Source organism: Ylistrum balloti, unplaced genomic scaffold (assembly GCF_031769215.1).
Source record: "Ylistrum balloti isolate Yb309-2 unplaced genomic scaffold, AGI_CSIRO_Ybal_v1 Utg370316, whole genome shotgun sequence".
Taxonomy (NCBI): Eukaryota; Metazoa; Mollusca; class Bivalvia; order Pectinida; family Pectinidae; genus Ylistrum; species Ylistrum balloti.
The window spans coordinates 187,128-207,690 of record NW_026782233.1 but is presented as its reverse complement, the minus strand read 5'-3'; the positions used below and the strand labels follow the sequence as shown (position 1 = coordinate 207,690).

The window sequence follows — 20,563 nt, the reverse complement described above, 5'->3', positions numbered from 1 at the left end:
GAGAATCCAGAGAGCAAGGCAATTAGTGTCTTCGCCAGCAGCTGACTAAGTGCAATAGTAAACTGGTTGATTTAACAATACACAGCTCTTACGAAGAGAAGAGGTACAATCATATCCCTGTGATAATGAACACATAAACATTATACATATATCAAAAGGAAATAAACTACATTTGTTCAAAATCTCAATTATTTTCAAAGCGTCAGACTTTTCTAGTCAATAACATAAAAGGAATCATATTGTATGATATTGCTTATAAAAATGCATGTTATTGGAAATGTACTATAAACATATCCTTCGTGGTGTTTTCTGCCATGATTACTCTATATTAAAAGAAATATACTGATTGAGACGTTCTTTTATGATATTTCTCAGTATGTCGTAGGTTTAACATATCGCCGTTTATCTAGTCATAACATTGATGACCCTTATAATCACTTAGGCGTGACACTGATAGATTGTATAGGTAAGTTATTTACATCAATACTTCATACGAGGTTAATGGAATAAAAAAATACGATGTAATAATAGATGCTCAGTTCAAGTGTAGACCTAGATTTTTTGAACTTGAGATGTTTTTTTAATAATGCATTAAGGATGAAGAAGGGGTCGACACTTTATAGATTACAAAACAAAACAAACAAAACAACAAGATGTGTTTATGAAACACTATGCCCCCGGTTGCAACAAAATTCTGAAGTGGGACATTAACACTGTACTGTGTAAGACATGTGCTAATTGCATACACACTTAGTGAAACACTTAGGTCTTCATTGTAGTAATGATTTTTTTTTACTTTCAAGTGTAGCTCAAAAGTCACGGTAGAGGTCATATGGTCATATTACCACCGGAAACGCCTTGTTACAAGGAGGACGAATGTCAAATATGGAAGTCCCACCTCTTACGGTGTAATAGTTATGGACAAAGCTACAATCAACGACAGACAAACAGACAGACAAACAGACACCACAAAAACAATATACCCCGATCTTTCAATCCGACGGCAGAAAAAAACACGTGTGATTCAACTGATAAAGATTATTTATGTTAAAATTAATTAAATAAATAATAAGCTTATTGAATATTAAACAAGGTACTGGTGAGTAGCAATTGTTGTGATTAGCACGTTTTTAATTGTGAGTGCAGATGATATTGTTTTGGTTACAGGATCACCTTAGTCTCTGTATGTTACATGCGTTGTTTATATACGATAGTGTTTGGAAGCTTAAACTTAACAAATTAGGGTTTTTTTTTATCGGAATGAAGGTACATAACGCGAAAATGAAAAAAAAAGTTTAATATAATGCTGATGTAGAAGCCTTTAATGAGTTTGATTATCTGGAAATGTTATTTATTTACGACGGGAAATAATCGAGGCAGGAAACTGATTTTACTCTCAATAAAATATGTTAATAAATTATTTCTTTTGATACAAGACACGTTACTCTGCGTTAGATGATATGCTAATATTACATTTTAAGGCTATACAAGTAAATATATCATAAAGCTCCTGACGTACAAAAGGTACTCACAATTTTTTTAGAAAAAATACACTACCGAAAATGATAATTTGTATTCTGAGTTGGAAGGCTCTCCGTTATATGTTACCTGGAGAATGAAAATTTAGAAGTATTGCCTAAAAATAGAAATATTGCGAGATGGCGTGAATATTCATAAACCATGTCATAGGGCATAGGGCATAATCGTTCCAGCGCGTATGTACTCCAAGATATTCTGAACAACATACCAACATCTATCGTTTATGACTAATGATATACAAGTAAGAGAAAGGCTAGCATAGTCCGTGGAGAAACACTCTCTATCAGGATTTAAAATAGTTATCATGGTGTGTGTGTGTGTGGGGGGTCTTTTTAATTTTTACAAAACGTCAACATCAAAGAGCATAATACTGAAATGGTAATGAGTAACGAGACATGTGAAATAATTTCTTCGATCAAAAAGATTGGAGAATAAGTTTCCTAGTTAAGTTCCGCCGAGGAAGATACACCATGTGTATAAGGTGGTGTGTCGTTTATTTTGGTACAAAAAACTAACCGAAACGTATACCTTTGGTAGCGACGCTATTCATACTTTGAAGGTCATTATAAATTGTCCTTGACGTGAACTTGACAATGTCATCCACCCCGGGTGTCACTTGTCAACTTATCGACAGAGCATTTGGGTGATACACTTACATTAATTTACAAATGTACATAGTATATAGCTATAACCAGGATACAAGAAAACATATCTGGCAGGGTGGTGACACTTAAGAAGTGTGTATATATGAGAGATTAAAGGAACTCCGTCTTCAGGTAAGTCTATAATGTACCAGGTGAAGGGGGAGGGGCGGGGTCGTTAATAGTTCTGTGTAGTTTTGTAGATATAAACATGTGTCAGGTGTGTAATATCTTATATGAAATGCATGGTGATGTAAATTCATTATGTCAGATATACCACGATAAATGACACAGAGTCCGAAAATACCTGTCGATATTTCAGGTATTGGTGTGCCCTGAGGACACTGTGTGATATTAACTAGACAACAAGCGATGTCGTATTCAGCTAAAGAAAATTTTAAACATACTTTTGTGATGAAATGAGAAATATAACAGTCAAAATCTTAGAAGTTACAAGAGGTTGACTGTAGATATAACATAAATGTCTTGCTCTTACTTATTGATGTAATATACACCTAACATAAGTAATGGACTAATACATTGTTTAATTTCATTCCTTATATGGAAGAGTAACGTATTAATACAATGCATTTACACGTTATCGTAACATGTACCACAGATATAAAATCATTTATTACAATGTTTAACGACCAACATAAATGTAAACACGTAACTATGATAACAAGCTAACACTGAGGTAACAGTGGCTGTTATGTATACGGTAGACACGTCCGGTATACTGACAGTGCTAAGTAATTAGCATCAATATTACAATGAGGTCTGGCAATAATTCATTCAGACAACAAATAAAAAAAATCATTAAGATTTTATCTTCACCAATTTTTTGTCTCTGTTTAGAATTCAAATTGCTGCAATCATCATCATAGTCTTCACTTCAGTTATGTCGATTTCTTGTCGGGTTTTTTTCAATTATTTAAAAAGTCTCGCCAGCATCAGTTACTTCAGCATCGACAAACTCACTGATGTCTAGATTTTGGAAATGTGTATAAAACTCCTCTGTTGATATATACTGATAAAGCGCTATAGTACCTTACAATACCGTATGTTCTGAGTAAACCGAGATATATTGGATGATAACAACAAGATGATTTATTTCAAGATTAAAGCATTCTGATACAAAACATTTCAGTAGATAAAAGATTATCGTTTCCCTTGTCTGTATTTATCAATAACGTAAATTGTCTACGTTGTACGTACCTAGTCACGACCGTTGTCATGATCAATAATACATATCAGTAAATAGCATGTTTTGACAACTTTGTGTACAAGTAAGAAATTTTATTTCCCCTCCAATAGTCAGGGTCATTTTGAGTCGGGGTTTGTGGTTATTACCTCACTGAACAACGTGCGAGAGGTCCGCCGAATGCCATCCAAAGTAATTACTGTAAAATGAGCACAGACTGGTCCATTTCGCGACTTCTTGAGAAGCACAGACCACCACAGATAGAGAAATTCGAACCATGCACCTCTGGTTTTCAATTGAGATTACGTAAGCCTGCACTTTCGTTACCTTTACGCTAGATTATGTGTGATTAGTCGAGCTTAATTGGGTATCAAGAAATTACACAGACGTATCATGAAATTTGCATGAGTCAAACGGAAAATTACCCGAGTTTTAAAATTATATCTGTATAAATATCATTTCCTCCATATTTCGGGCTAAACATCCTCGTTCCGAAGTGGAAATCGCACTATCGCATATTTGCGCATAGTTCACTTTTCACTTGCAGCCGAGGATGGGGCTGGTAGTGCTATAGTGTATAAGGTGGTATATCTGGTTAAAAAATGTTAATGATGAATTTTGTTTTAAAAAATATCAAAAGAAATATCAACAGAAATCGTTTGTTTCAAAAGTTAGCACTATCAATTTGAAAATGAGTAAGTTCCTACAACTGTTTGTTCTGACATGATTAGTAATTAAAAACTGTTTATAAACACATCAAGAACCTCTTCACTGAAGCGTTAAAAAGAGATACGTGTAGAGGCAGTTTCTTATCCCTCTGTATAAATTTAGCATCAAAAACATCAGTACAAAAAATGTACTGTAAATAAAATTAAATGTGTGTCATTTTTTTTCTGTTTGGAATGAACTTATCATGGCGTCAATTTGTCATTATGATATAATGTCATACATCTTATCATTAATCAAGGACAACAGACTCCAACATGGAAGTTATTTTATAGGTAGTTTTAATAGATACGTTTCTGCACTTTTGTACCGTAGAGCCACCACAGTATAACTTTTGATTGTTAAATTTCTGACGCGAAGTGTCGCTACTCAAAGAGATGTGAAATAACTCTTCTCACTGTAGAGAATATAAAATTCATTTTTATATATGATAAAGAAAAACAATTCTTGAACAACAGTTTGGAGAGTTATTCTGTTTACTCTTCCTAAAAATAGTTTATTCAACAAATTTCTTATCAGTGCAGAAACTATACCAGCCTTTGTTACCCTTAAGTCATTGAAAGGTTTCAGTGCAACTTACTATCTCAAAATGTTGCATAATGTTATCGTCGAAATCATTGGTTCATCAGAACTCAGCATGATATGGATTTGCAACCTGATGTTGCATATCATGACTGTTCTTGACCTCGCCTATTCCTCCCATGGTAGTTGCTACAGTGGTTGAACTTCTAACGTCACAGTCGATAGAGTCCCATTCAGTGCGAGTTACGCTAATTGCTAATTACATGAAGTAACTGAAAAACAGACTGAAATCGTTCGCTTTGAAAATAACGTCAATATCTCGGTACTGGTCAGGTCGATTTTGATGCGGTTTTCAACCATTTTGGATCATATATAATGAAAATAATACATATATTATTTTATTTTCGTTCAAAGAACGCTCTAAACCCATTCTAAGAATATCTTTTATAGCATGTACCTTTTGTTTGAAAAATTTGTCTTCTCAGTTCTGCATATCTATAATAAAAAACATTGGTGATTTGCTATGCTATATTTGTTGTAATTACTCAGATGAGTTAATGTTCTTTGTTATATGTATACAGCAATAAAAAAGTTTTTTATCGATAATTTTAGAATGTACACAAAAGTCATTGAGTCTATTTTGTTAAAGAGAAAACAACAAATTTATGATCACTTCAAACATCTGATGACGTTACCTCAAACTGCGTGTAATTATTTACTATTTCACTTCTTGTGTTAATTGTCGTGCGCATTACTTTTCAAATTTGTTATTGGCTTTTTTCCTTATTCCATTGTTGCAATGCTGTTTCTAAATGTTTTAACATTTTGCTTCATTCTGTCAACGATCTGTGATTTGTAAGTCCATGTATCTTACCAACACTATGACCAAGTGATCAGAACCGGCGTATTTCGGTGTCTAAAATAATTTAATTCCTACCGAAGTTCCGATGAGTCATAAACTAAATCGATATAGTTTATCTTTTTCAGTGTCAGTCTAAAAAAAATACCGACTTATTTAATGTTCGCTATAGAAAAAATAAAAGAAACATTTAAAACTAAAATATGAAATGTGTTGTTCCAAATTTATTGAAGACCAGTTTCAAGCACAGCGCACTGTCAGATAACGTTATAAGGGAGGTAACTCGTTGTTCCAATAAATTACAACCTTCGCGGAGTAATACTCTCTACGTAAAAATTGATTTCAGTCATATGGCGTCCAAATACACATAAATGGCCGCCATTGTGAAAATCTGAAAAATCTGGAAAGAAAAATTGAAAATATCAATTGATTGTGGTAAGTAGTTAACTTAAACAATGTTAAATTTGTTGCCAAACTAGAGGGGCGTGGAGAACTGAAAGAATCAGTGAAGGACGTTTCAGAGGGTGCAAGGTCATGGCCGAAGAGCATCGAAACCAAGCACGGGTACCTAGGCCTAGAAGCCATCTATAAACTTACAAGCCATATGAGTAGCCTATACCTCACGGAATATTAACAGGGACATCTCAATCAGTATGTAGTGATTTCCTCGTTATTAAAGGATAATCGTGATGCCAATATTTTGGGGATTTAGAAATTTGCTACAGCTTTGTTTTCAAACAAAGACCACATGTGCGCGGTGATATTCTGACAACACAACGTGGGAGGGTCCATTTTTGTATGTCCCGTTTAGATACACAGGGAAGTACGTTTAATTGTCTGAACGCTTACGGGGTACGGTTGATTTCCTTAATTGCATATTGATGTGTGGATGTGACGCACACACTTCATCACGTGTCTGGAGTGTTTCGATGGTCAGTTTGGACACCGGCATCCCGACCTTGACAGCGACTCCGATATTCGGCCTTGTAATGAAAACAAACGATCACTCTCTTGTTTTACACGCTAGGAAAGTTCTAATAATCACCATAACGAACTCGGAAACTACTACCATGATTTGTAAACATGTTAAATGGCCTACATTGTTAAGGATTTTGTTTCTGCCTAATATCCGATGGCGATGTATTACAATAATGTCAAAATGTTATCAGAATATCGTCAATAACGTATGGTAATTTATCGACTAATTTTGCATTGAAAATCTTATATCCCTGAAAATTTCTTGTAGATGTTACACTGAATGAAGTTTGGTCACAACACTGTTTTTTCGTTTTGTGGTAAAATGTCACAATTTCCTGTGTGTAATACAATCATCTGTATTAACAAAGTGACCAGGGCAAATGCCGAATTTTATTTTTTGTTAATTGAATCGGTATTTATGTTGTAAATTTTTACACTAATATATTTGGAGTTTCAAGTTATTAGTTTGAAATTTCTACTTGATGCTTGTCAGAGCAGACAGTAGTCAGAAATGTTATAGCTATCCATGATTTTAGTTCTGTTTTGGTCCCCACAGACTCATAGTATTCAGAACCCTTCAGACTATTCAAACCACTTATGACATTCATGTATTGTAAAGCAAATAGTGACATTCATATTAATCATTATCATTAGGGATGTGAAATGTCCTGTAAAATATATTCCAAGTGTTTATGACAAACATTTAACTGATGGTGGGAGTCATTTGAATAGTTAGGACCTAAGTCTTTCATTGGTTAAGGGGAAAATGTACAATCTTTACTTGCAAACACATCAGTATTTATTTTGAACAGTTCCTTGGCATATTTTTGAACTCAAATAAAATTTTCAGAAAAAAAATAACAATTTTTTCAGACCCAGTTCACTGATCATGAGTGTCCAGTTACAGGTTGTGCATGTTTTTTTCACTTTCAGTTAAGTTTCTATGCTCTCCTGATATTCACAGTGGATTTTCAATGTCCAACTTGGCCACTTCTTTGGTTTGGGAAACCTTTATCAGGGTTTTCCATAAGAGCCGGTCGCCGGCCAATTTGACCGGCTACTTTGATCATTTGGCCGCCTACACCAATCCAGTTCAGTAATAATGTTCCGTACACGACTGCATGTACACGGCAGGCCACTGCCGCGTTGCGGCTCGGGTCGGCTGGCTTCGCCAGCCTCCTACTTTCACAACACAGTCTACTACTAACAAAATTATGGAAAACCCTGCTTTATAAAATTTAGCACTGATAACATTGTGCGATAGTTTTTAAAACTCGGCAGTTCATTTTGTAAACACGAATACATGATGGCGGGTAGAAATGACAGCCAAAGTAGTGATACAATAACTAAAATACTGTTATCAGCACAGGATTTTGTTACGGATGTTGCAAATGTTATTTGATAACTCTAAGTCAATTCAGAATTACATATTTTGTAACATTTATTACTAATATTCTACTGGCTGGTTCAGGCGGCTCGCCATTTTATGTATAAAGACGACAGTGTTTGTGTCCATGGGTTATCTTATATGACACAAAAATCTACATATCCAGATTGTTGATCAACAGATAAGGATTTCCATTTTGTAATTGTTAATTAACCTCATTATGTCTATATTTCAGCAAAAGTTTGTGAAGAACATTTGATCTAGTGCATTTTGTGCATTCATTCGTTGATCATTACTTTATTTTACATTCATTAATCTAGGAATACTGTAAGTAATACAAAGTATTTCTATTGCAGACATGAGTGGGCTTAATGAGGTGACCATTTCTCCAGTGCTCCTACAGGCCATATCACAGACTCTGACCTCCACCAAGGACCGACATACTGTCAGCATGCAACCCAACATCAATGTCAAACAGGAGATGATTGATGACCTCCAGGCCTCTGGAGGTCACTCTGTCAATCACATATTGCAGGGTATGAATGAACCTGTTGCTGATCATTCTCGTCTACATTCCAGATCAGTATCATCAGATCTAGAAAATACTGCTGAAAGTTCAGGCCAAGTGTTTCCTTCTGAAACCATCAACATCTCAACAGAAAACATTAAGAGCATGTTAAAATGGAAAATCGACCAGCTGCAGCAACAGAATGCATTAACCAGTGCTGTACATCAGGTGCAGGACGAGACCAGACTGCAGGACCAAGAGAACACATCTGACCGGGAAACCATCATCATAAGCTCAAACTCTGGAGGGGACTTAAGTATGGTCAATGTGTTATCTGCCCTTGCATCTCACCACTTGAAAACAGGTGGAGATAAAGAAAAAGAAAACAACACAGTGACAGAAACTGTTTCTCAAACTGCTGACATTACTCAAATGCACTCGAAAGGCACTGATGTGCAGGAGCAGGAAAAACAGATGATTCTTTGTTATCAGGACAACAATGGTCAGGTGAATGTGCCGTCACCAGTTAATGACGTGGTGGTGTCCGACGCTGGAGGCCAGCCAGTTGGCATGGTGATTGAGCAAGATGGACAACGAATTTACATGCCTAATACAGACAAATCCAGCAGTGTTGGTCTGGACCGTTCATCAATCATGAAACAGTTTCGTTATTCAGAGGATGGCAATTTTACAGTGATTAATGAAAACGCACCGGTGGAGGTGATATCTACTATGCCAAGGGAGTCGGGGCTACCTCCAGACCCCTCCATGGGACCATGTCCAATTTGTGGGGATGCAATTTCAGGTACAGTTGATAGAAATTTTTGGATTCAGTCCTTTGAGGGAGAGATAGGGGAATCACAATCTGATTGGGGAGGTTATTAGGTTGTAAAACATGAGTCTTGCCGAGTGTTCGTAACTTAATAATCTTTTCCTACTCATGCCCTCAAAGGGATTACATAAATGATTATTTTTCTCTTACTCTGCTGGCACTGTATCTCATTCTGAATGCGTGGCATTATTGAAATGATGTCAGTGTTATGAAAGGGGAATATTCCCATCTGGACCCTTAATCTCCTACAGACCACAGTCAGCTCATCCTTCCATATACTGAAGGAAATGGATACAACAAGTACATATCAGATTTCTGGGTGGAGGATCAGTTACTCTGCCAACGACAATCACCTACTTACAACAATTAAGTGGTTGTCATGGTCACCGTCATTGGTACAGTGTCAGCCTAACAAGCTACGGCCAGTATATAGTGATCGTAATTTACCTTTCAGTGAGCAATTACCGAAATAATAGTTATAACACTCTGAATACACGAGAAAGCATACTTGTAAACAAAGTGTATATGTGCCCTTATTAACCGGTCACACTATACATGCTTAAGCTGTTCTTGACCATTTAGAGGTTCTAGAGACATTATGAATTTACTATAATTATATAAACAATGACAAACAGGCAAAGTGATGAAGTAATATTGAGGTAAACTGGATAGAAATACTTGCCCTAATCTGTAATGTGAGGGTATTATTGAGCTTACCATCCACTGTTTGTTGTTTACTGGTCTGTCTCTACTGGCATTTACCAGTCCCACAATCACACTTGTAGACTAAACAGATTAGAAAAGGTGCATTAATTTAAAACTCCCTCAACAATACAAAAACACTAAATTACACAAACAATCATTAATACATACATGAAATGTGGTTCTGTTATCATTGAAAGGTAAATCCATGCTTTTTCTTGGTATGAGATTCCCTTGTGTCACCTTAGAGTTGACACAAGATACGTGAGCTCTCTGCACATTTAAAAACAATTTAGGTGATGTCCTATTACTAAAATTTGAACATATCTTTTGCTCTGCTGGCTTCATAAGGTATTTGTATGTCACAACTTTACATCAATGACATGAATTGTTACTGTGACAACATATAATACCCCCCCCCCCCCCCCCCCCCCCCCCCCCCCCCCCCCCCCCCCCCCACGACTCATTTTCCATGTCATTATATTTCTATTGTTCACCTTTCGTGACAACCTTCAGAAAATGCTTATTTATAAGATATAGATAACTTCTAATACTGGTCAGGAACTGTGAATTTTACACTGTGTTTTAATTAGTTGTACTTGATCTGACAATTTTTGTTGACAGGTTACCATTATGGGATATTTACATGTGAAAGTTGTAAAGGATTTTTTAAAAGAACTGTACAAAACAAGAAAACATTCGCTTGTCATCGAAAAGGAGATTGTGAAATAACAAAGCTAAGTAGAAAGAAGTGTCCAGCATGCCGGTTCGCTAAGTGTATTATCCATGGTATGAAACTTGAAGGTAAGCACAGATGTTAATTTATTTAGTTAAATATAATGATTCAATTTGAATGAAGATTGAACTGTTTAAAAAATAAACTTAATATTAAATAGATACCAGGTGATTGCTCTATTTCTGTAATGTATATATACTACACACAAATTGACAGATTGTCTTCAGAAAAAAAACGGGTTGTCTTACTGATTATATTTACTCTATTAGCAATCAGACATGACAGGATGAGGGGAGGAAGGAGCAGTTACGACGGCTGTTCACCACATGGACGTCCTAAAGTCTACCCACTGGAACTTGCATCTACACCTAAACCTCCCAGACGCACCCCAGGTTCTCAGCGTAAGGCAGCACCAAGTGCCAATAATCCCAACACTTCATTAGAAAATGTGCATGTGACTTTGCCGACCGGTGAAGATATTTCTGGGAGCCAGCTCATGGCAATTCTTAATCGCAATGGAAAATCTGTGCCAGAAGAAACTGTAAAGCCATTTGTTCCTCATTTACTGACAGAAATCATGAATGTTGAATCATATTTATGTGACGATGAAAACCAAGCAGATTTTCCAGCAGATCGTTTGTCAGAAAATGACCCAACATTTATGTTGTCCTTGCTACAATTAGCTGAGCTTCGACTGTACAAGCTGGTTCGTTGGGCTCGAAATCTTCCACAGTTCAGTGCAATAGCAGTAAGTATGGAACTGAAGCTGTTATATGATGTTGATTTCAGTATTTACTCAGGAAGAAAAAAAGGCACCTGCCATGACCTGGCATAGCTTTTAAAATGTATCTACAATGTTTGTATATGTATACTCCCATACTATTCAAATCACCCTGAATCTGTGGTCTGTCTTCCTTCTGTCCATTAACAAATTCTGTTATCCCTATTTCTTGAGAAGTAACTGGTGAATCTTTCTCGGATTTCTTGTGTAGGTTCCCCTTGGTCACTAGTTATGCACGTTTGATTTTGTGACTGATCAGAAAAACAAAATGGCTGACAGATGGCCATCTTGAATTTTTCAATGATTATTGACAATAACAGAGAAGAGAAAAGAAGGGAAAATATTCAACTTTCAAAGAGCAAATAAATATCAAACAGTTGTGAGCGTCAAGATCACTCTAGGTTTTCTTGCCTTCACAATATGTATATACCATGTTTTTCCCAGTTTATGCATATGTATACACCCATGTTTTCCCAGTGTATGTATGTATACACCCATGTTTTCCCAGTGTATGTATGTATACACCTATGTTTTCCCAGTGTATATATGTATACACCCATGTTTTCCCAGTGTATGTATGTATACACCCATGTTTTCCCAGTGTATGTATGTATACACCCATGTTTTCCCAGTGTATGTATGTATACACCTATGTTTTCCCAGTGTATATATGTATACACCCATGTTTTCCCAGTGTATGTATGTATACACCCATGTTTTCCCAGTGTATATCTGTATACAAAATGTTCTTCCAAGGCGAAGAGAATGTGTTGTTAGGGAACATGTATATAGCATATTGACTTATATAACAGCTATTTACATCAAATCATGGTGTTGTATAATGTACGTGTAGATAAATATGAAATGTGTCAGTTCAAATTGGATGTGACAGACAATAAACCATTCTTTGATTAGAAAATCCCTACCTTATTAATATCATCTGTTTGTTCTTATAATACTTTATATTTTCATTGAAATTTAATATCTGATGCTGCTAAAAGATTTGAAAGAATTTTAAAGTCTTTAATTCATGTACTGCCTTCTCGCTTTAATTCATGCACTGCCTTCTAGGTAATTCTTTTTATAAATTGCCTGAGTATGCATGTATTAGGTATGGCGTTATTTCCCATGTCTTACGTTGATTTTTGTAAATTTTTCCTTGTCCGGGCCATAACTTTGTGAGTCCTTGTTCTATTGTCACCATACTTTGTACACATATATATCTCAAGGTGACGGAGTGTCACATATAAAAATTGCCCGCCTCACATGCATCGTGTCTGAGTTATTCCCCCTTAGTTGATTCTTTGTAAACTTCCCTAGTTAGTATATAGCATATGTAAATCATAAATTCACATACTGTATTAGCAATTGGTGGTATGACATGGCTAAAACTTCCCCAATTGATATTTAAATTATTCCCAGACAACTTAATTATTCAATCAAATACTGCTTCTCCATCGAAGACTGGCGACGGGCATATATTGTGCCTCAGTTAGGCCCTTGTTAACAAACTTCACTTGCATATTAACAACATAAGGAGTGTGCACTTGAATTATATGCATTGAATGTACAATGTAAGTTTCACATTATTTTCTATACCCCTCATTCAGAAATGTATTAAATCCTTTCACAGACAGACGATCAGATCCTGCTGCTTCAGAACTGCTGGGCTGACTTGCTGCTCTTCAACTGTTGTATGCGTTCTATACAGAGTACAACAGAAATATTCCTACCAATGGGCAAATCCATTGACATGGAGAAGGCCATCAAATTAGGACACGGTGCTGACGATATTGTGTCCAGACTGCTAGCCATCACAGATCAGTTAAGACGTCTACAGGTTGACCAGTATGAGTTTGTGGCCCTGAAAGTTCTCATGCTTATCACACCAGGTATGTGTAACATTTAACATAACAAACAAATTTAAAGTACATTTTACACGTTTGCCATTTAATATTGGGATTGGAGGGCATATAGAGATACCATATGTCTAGTCTGTCCCATTTCATATATTCCCTTTGAAATCAGCATACCTGTCAGCAGAATTGGTGCATACATTCTACACCTGATTAAATTTGGGTTTGCATTGCATTGGGAACATTTATGTCTAGATATTTTCTGGTTTTGCACATGGTACTCTTATTGATCAGATACATTGCTGATATTACTTATAATTTTGTTTTCAGTTCAGAATTTGATAGATAACCACAATTTATTACTAACAGGACTTATAATTACCATGTGCACTCCTTTGATTTGTAGGCAGGGCTTTGTTTCCTATATAGAGTAATAATATATATTTATATATTTATAATTATATTTAAAGAAAGCATAATCTCCATAAAATTTCATCTTAATATTTCCTACAATGTTCAAGAGTTTTCAAAAATGGAAAATTCATTGAAAAATGTATTTTGTTTCAGTTTGGTATTTGACATAAATAACCTAGTAAGATTTCTGTTCTGTATTTGACATAAATGAACCCAGAAAATCTGTCTGAGATGTGTAGATAAGGTGCTGGGAATGTGCGTTTCACTCCTTTGGTATGTTGGTTATCTCTGTTTCTAGATGTGAAAGGTCTGAAAGAGCCAGGGAAAGCCCAGGAACACCAGGACTCCATCTGTGAAGCCTTAGGACTTTACACTAACTCTCATTATCCACAACACAACAACAAATTTGGTGAAATGCTGCTACGCCTCCCTGAGATCTCTCGTGTCAGTATGATTGGCAAAGAGATTCTCAACACAGTCATGCCGCCAGAATTCACCTCCTGCGGCCTCCTGTTTGAACTCCTCAAGGGAGATGGTCTGAAGGATGAAACATAAACTTGACTGGAGTTGAAACCTTTGTGGCCTCATGTTAAAACTTACATGTACCAGGTACATTACAAACTACACAGATTTTATATCAAATAGGATTTGCAAAGCTGCAAGAAAATCCAGATGGCAAGCCTTCTGGTTTAATTTCTTTTCTTTTTTTTTTTGTTATGAGGTCATATATGTTATATATTTAAGGCATTTCTTACAACAGCAAATCATTTTGTCATTGCGTCAGTATCAAAGAATTTTATCCACAAATTTACAGCGAGCGGGACTGAAAAATCAGTATGTATCACTATATAACATAAAAAGACACTTGTATTATGCTAAACAATTTAGAGGATATACTTCAAGATAACAAGACCAGATTAATTTTTCAATCATAATTTTTTCTTGGAACAGGCATATCTTATTCAGCCCATATCATCATTGTTCAATCATTTATTTGATACTGACAATTTATAATTACCAATCAGAATACGATACTACTATTAATTAATGCTCAATGTACGTGTGGAACTGCTGGCTGTTGAATAACTTAAAGAATAATGAAAACAAATTACATGATTTCCAATGTCAGTGAATTTCTTTTAAGTTTCATAGGAGACCCTGTATTAACTCGTTACTGATGTAAAAAATGTGAAGTGACCAGCTGATTATCTACTAGACGTCATATTCGTGTTAGATTCAGTTGTTTTGCGAAGAGAGCTATTTTTAATTCATTAAACGTCATTTTACAAAAATTACCAAACACGTTATTCCAACCTATATTTGTCACTCTTGTTGACTCAAGGGTTCTTACTCTGGGAGGAAGCAAGAGTATTATGCTGAAATGAACAATGACGTCTGTTACATTGATGCCCCTTTAGGAACTTGGGGATAATAGTGACCCTAAAATACTCGATGGACAAGATCTTTCCAATGTATTGCTCAGCTAAAGTGATGTTCCTTTAGCTTGATCTGCTCAGCGTCAGACTAATAAGATGGAGGTCCCAGTTTTGAATAGTATTTGAGGCGTTGAAATAAATGATGACCTCGGCTAAAAGAAATTTTTGCTATTATTCTTGGCTAAATCAAAACTGATTTTTGTTGCAATGCATTTTATGCAGCATCGTTTTTAGAGTACATCTTAAAGTCACATCATAAATATTAAATATTTCCATACAGATTTTGCAAAGTCTTGATTCAATCCCTCTAAAAACCTGATTTTGTTAGCCAACCATCATTAGATGGTGGGTTATTTAAATCACCTTAGCTCCATTGTTCGTTATTCATCAATAGGCAATTCTTGTTATCACAATTTCTTGAGAAGTACTCAATGAGCCTTTGTCAAATTAACATATGTAGGCTCCCCTTATTCCACAGTCGTACCAATTTGATTTAGGCTCCCCTTAGTCCACAGTCGTACCAATTTGATTTTAGTCTCCCCTTAGTCCACAGTCGTACCAATTTGATTTTAGTCTCCCCTTAGTCCACAGTCGTACCAATTTGATTTTAGGAATGAGCCAATGAACAACAGGGGTGACATGACCACCTTGGATTTGATTATAAAAGCTTGTTATTGCTATTTTCTGACAAACATTGGTTGGATCTTTTTTATATTTTATATGTAGGTACCCCTTGGTTGCTAGTTGTACCTATTTTGACTTTTGGACTCGTCAGAAATCGGCAACCATCTTAGATGTGACAGTTAAAGACTGTATAGCTATTTTTGAGGTATTTTTAAAATTTCATATAATTAACGGAAAGAGCACAGAAAAAAAACCCAGAAAACAAGGGAAAACTCTTAAAAGAAAATATAAAGACCAAACAATTGTGGACACAAAGATCTCACAAGGATCTTTTTTATCAAACAGCTGGTACAAGAATTATGCTTCAACAGAGCAGAACTTGATATTTGCATAAAATAACATTGAACTGGAATAAAAACTTTTATTCACTTGTTCATGATTGTTTTGAAAGACTCTGTCATCAGTTGGAAAGGATTAGTAAAAATTTTCTGTAAGATTTAACAGGAAATATCTCTAAGTTCTCTGTTTTGCTTATCTCATTTATACATGATGCAATTTTCTTTAAATTTTGTGCTTCTCGTATTAGTCCTAGAAAATGTTACTTTGTATAAAAATATTTGTAAATGTCACCAGATTTCTATTTTGTATGATATCACAGTGCCATGATACAGTCCCCTGGTGTCATCAGTGATCAAGTGACCTTTCATATCTGCTCTATTAAAACATGTCATGTGCTCAGGATATTCTGTATGTATAAAGCTCAGAAAAAAAATTACCAAATTTCGATGATGTGGTAATTGGAATGGAAAATGAGACAATGAAAACTCCCCATGTAAATCAAATCCCTATGGAAAACACTTTTACAGATAAAGTTAAGACATGCCTATGGATCAAGATTCTAACAGGAAAGGTCTCTTTCCCTTTTTGAAAAGGAAAGACGTTTATTGACTGCTCATTGTTGATCAGTGTAAGAGCTGTGGATTATTAATAGAATTTCTGTATTAAATCTTAAACTTTGATCTAGTATCACCATTTGTAATGAATTATTTCAATTTTCTGAACTTTACTGTTTTCTATATGTAACCGCCATCATCAGAACTTACTTGTAAAAAGTCTTATGTTCTTGTAATGATAAATCAAATTAAGCTCAAAGAGGAGGAAAGATGGAAGCTGTGTTGCTCAATAGCAAATTGTATGTTTCTGATTCATAGATGCCATGTACATCAGGTTATTATGATAATTTGTTGTTTAATCATGATTATAGTCTAATCATAAGGATCATGTTTCATCGTAATCTAGTTTAGCAGTATAAAGTTTTTTCCTGGCTTTGACATATTGCTCCAAAAGAAGAAATGAAAATAATATTGTAGTCTACATATATATACAAAATTATTTGATGGAAACTAGAGTCAAGCACAAATGAAGGTCCTTCATATGTACAAAATGTATAAAGACTTAGATGAATTTTAATATTAAAAACCGACCAGGTTTCAATGGCTGATTTTTTTAAGGTTAAATGAATTTGAAATGACTGATGCAGTAACACAATTTTTTATTGTTTAATTTTGTCAAATTTTCCTTGATTTATTTAGTGTTTGTTTTTGAGGTTATATTGAAAAAAAATAATGTTAAATACTTAAGAAAAGGAGGTTACAATAAGTTCATATATTTCAGAAAATGTTATGGTGTTTAGTACATGAAATAATGCCTTAAATTTTTAATTAAATGTTTTATATTTGAAAGAAAATTCTGGACTTTTGCATTTGGCACTATAGCTATTATCCTTCTCTTATCTAGAGCAAGGATGCATGTATTCATTATAGAGCAGTTACTTACCACTGCTACGATTTCAACAGATACACGAGAAAATAACTCGTCATGTAGGTGTATGGTACAGCATTGTTAATGTAAGAAATAAAAAGACAGAAAAGTGCTTTTAGTATAGAAAATTAGGCAACTGCTGAAACATGGTTTTATATGTTAATGTAATTTTGAATAACTCATCTTACTGATGTTGATTATTCTGTTCCTCGTCAATCAGATAATGAAAGAAAACACAACTTTTGTAGCCAGAATTGTACATCTATTCTGAGAACGTTTGAGTCCCAAGTTTTAGTTTGTTTCAAATAAAACTAGTAAACAGCCTGGCATTGGTGATATCAGCACTATTTTGCAGAATTTCTCTTGAAGGATGGCAAAAGTAGAGCTCTCTTTTTAATTAGAAAAGTGTAAAAGAAACATTTGGAGAAAATATGAGAAAAAATTTGGTTGTGATTTTTTTCTTATTTGTTATGAAGCCAGTAAATGATAATTTCCCACTGTTGTACATGTACATAATACAGTGTAGTATGTCTTGTAATTTTAACGGAACCCTTTCATTCTTACATCTTATTTCTAACTGGGGTAGACTTAGATACTGTTGATATATAGTGTAGGTTTTTGTCTACATATAGTATCGTTTGTACGTCATTCTATGAATCTTTCAGGGTTTCATAAACTTGATGCCTATTGCTTATAGATATATTATGTTTATACAGACCAATAATGTGCTTGAAAGCATTTAGATGTCTTGTACATTAAGAATTTGTGAAACACAATCTTCTATGTTGTGATTGTATGACCAATGTATTTTATTTTTTATTTATTAGGATCAATGTGTGGTACAAATTGTTGACTGTATGTCATTATACAGTAACTGTATATATATACAATGCACTACAAATCTCCTCCTTTTCACAGATATTTGAGGCGATTCAGTACCATTCGGAGAAAGTCCGTTTTATGTGGTATCATATTAACCCCATAGACAAACTTGTTATCCCTCACAGGAATAAAATGTAATACATACTAGTAAGCTGTTTCTGTTGTTACATCTGTTTAAGTAGATTTATTAAGTTTGTTTAGTCAGCACAAATGTAAGCAGTATCATGCATAAGGATTCTGTCCGACATGTAGGGACTCTGTCCCACTTGTAAGGATTCTGTCCCACATGTAGGGATTCTGTCCCAGATGTAAGGATTCTGTCCCACATGTAGGGATTCTGTCCCAAGTGTAAGGATTCTGTCCCACATGTAGGGATTCTGTCCCACGTGTAAGGGTTCTGTCCGACATATAGGGATTCTGTCCCACTTGTAAGGATTCTGTCCCACATGTAGGGATTCTGTCCCATGTGTAAGGATTCTGTCCCACATGTAAGGATTCTGCCCCACATGTAGGGATTCTGTTCCACGTGTGATCTTAAGAATTCTGTCCCACATGTAGGGACTCTGTCCCACTTGTAAGGATTCTGTCCCACATGTAGGGACTCTGTCCAATGTCTAAGAATTCTGTCCCACATGTAGGGATTCTGTTCCACGTGTAAGGATTATGTCCCATATGTAGGGATTCTGTCTGTCTTAAGAATTCTGTCCCACATGTAGGGACTCTGTCCCACTTGTAAGGATTCTGTCCCACATGTAGGGATTCTGTTCCACGTGTAGGGATTCTGTCCCACGTGTAGGGATTCTGTCCCACGTGTAGGGATTCTGTCCCAGATACAAAGCAAAGATAATAAATTTAGAGCATTTTACTGTGAAATTGATAGCGGAATATAAGTGCGACAGACAGAGCCTTGGGGATGACGCCCGTCCTGGAAGGCCTGTCACTACTGCAACCCCAGAAATAGTTGATTGCCTATTTGGAAGCTTATATTTTCATTGTCCTAACTATTAAAAGTTTCTAAGTGACTGAATGCAAGTCGCAGAATATGTAGAATTGTGATAGACTACTATGAAGCAGTAACGTTTGAGTATATTACAACATGTAAAAATTGTACAGAAGTTGGAAGAAAAAACGGGCAAAGTCACATCACCGGTTGGGCAACTCAAAGGTTAACAGTTTAGGACAGGAAACGCGAAGAAATGATAGAAGAATCACCAAGGAAAAGAATGAAATCTTAAAAAGAGAAAATATCCCCTACATTATAGGATTATCAGAAATGAGACACTACGCGGTCATGGCATTGCAATCAGCCTTGAAACTTCACACGTCATTCTGTTATATCCATATGTCCATGCTAACGATAAAACATCGAACCATCGTAAGAGAACGTCGCGGAAAGTGTAAACAAGGTTGAATGAAAGAACTGCCGCGTATTGTAGGTTGGAGAAACAAGGAAGATAATCGGGGTCCGACACCAGAAAGATACGGAAACCCAATGATGTAGGATATTCATCACATCGAAACAGAAACAGTCTGACGCTGAAAACGGCACTAGCACGCCACACAGCAAATTAATGTGATTGGTTGAATAAATCCAAAGTAGTAGATAGGGAAAACAACCATTTTAAGCAACAGGCAAAGGAACCCATCTGGATACGATGCGATATGACAGTACTTAGGCTCATATACTATCGCACCTCTTGACCAGGTTTTTAGACAAAGCGTAGCGAAATCGACTTTCTTGCACTAGTACATTGCAACCACCTAATGGATTTGTGTAAGATCACCGATGCAACCTGTTTTTACTATAAACTTATCACCATCTTGTCATGCTAATTTCTATTATACTCCCGACTACTACACACTCGTCATTTGTCTATTGGTGGTGACAATGTAATTATCAAAACTAGAATCACGAATTGGAAAAAAAGTTTCTTATTGGAAAATCTTAAAGTTAATCAAGTTTGAAAACGTTAATTAAACGTTAACATTGCTGTGAATAAATCAAAGTAAGGATTGTACATGTAGAAGGATCTATTGTGATGTCACATAATTATCCTTCATCGTAACATTTGCTATTTTGGTGCCTACTTCAGGCTCCATTTGACTTTGGTTCCA

At 35.5% G+C, this 20,563-nt stretch overlaps 1 protein-coding gene across 2 annotated transcripts; it reads left to right on the top strand.

Moving 5' to 3' along the window:
• Positions 1-5,846: 5,846 nt before the first annotated feature.
• LOC132553311 (nuclear hormone receptor FTZ-F1 beta-like) lies at positions 5,847-18,595 on the top strand. 2 transcript variants are annotated; one of them, XM_060217542.1, is made up of 6 exons: positions 5,847-5,926; positions 8,213-9,169; positions 10,523-10,702; positions 10,904-11,382; positions 13,049-13,307; positions 13,984-18,595. In XM_060217542.1, the coding sequence occupies exons 2-6, from the start codon at positions 8,215-8,217 to the stop codon at positions 14,238-14,240; spliced, it is 2,130 nt and encodes a 709-aa protein (XP_060073525.1). In that variant the 5' UTR covers positions 5,847-5,926; positions 8,213-8,214; the 3' UTR covers positions 14,241-18,595. The 2 variants fall into 2 exon arrangements, with proteins under 2 accessions (XP_060073525.1, XP_060073526.1); XM_060217543.1 differs by lacking the exon at positions 5,847-5,926 and adding an exon at positions 6,081-6,142.
• The last annotated feature ends 1,968 nt before the right edge of the window (positions 18,596-20,563 follow it).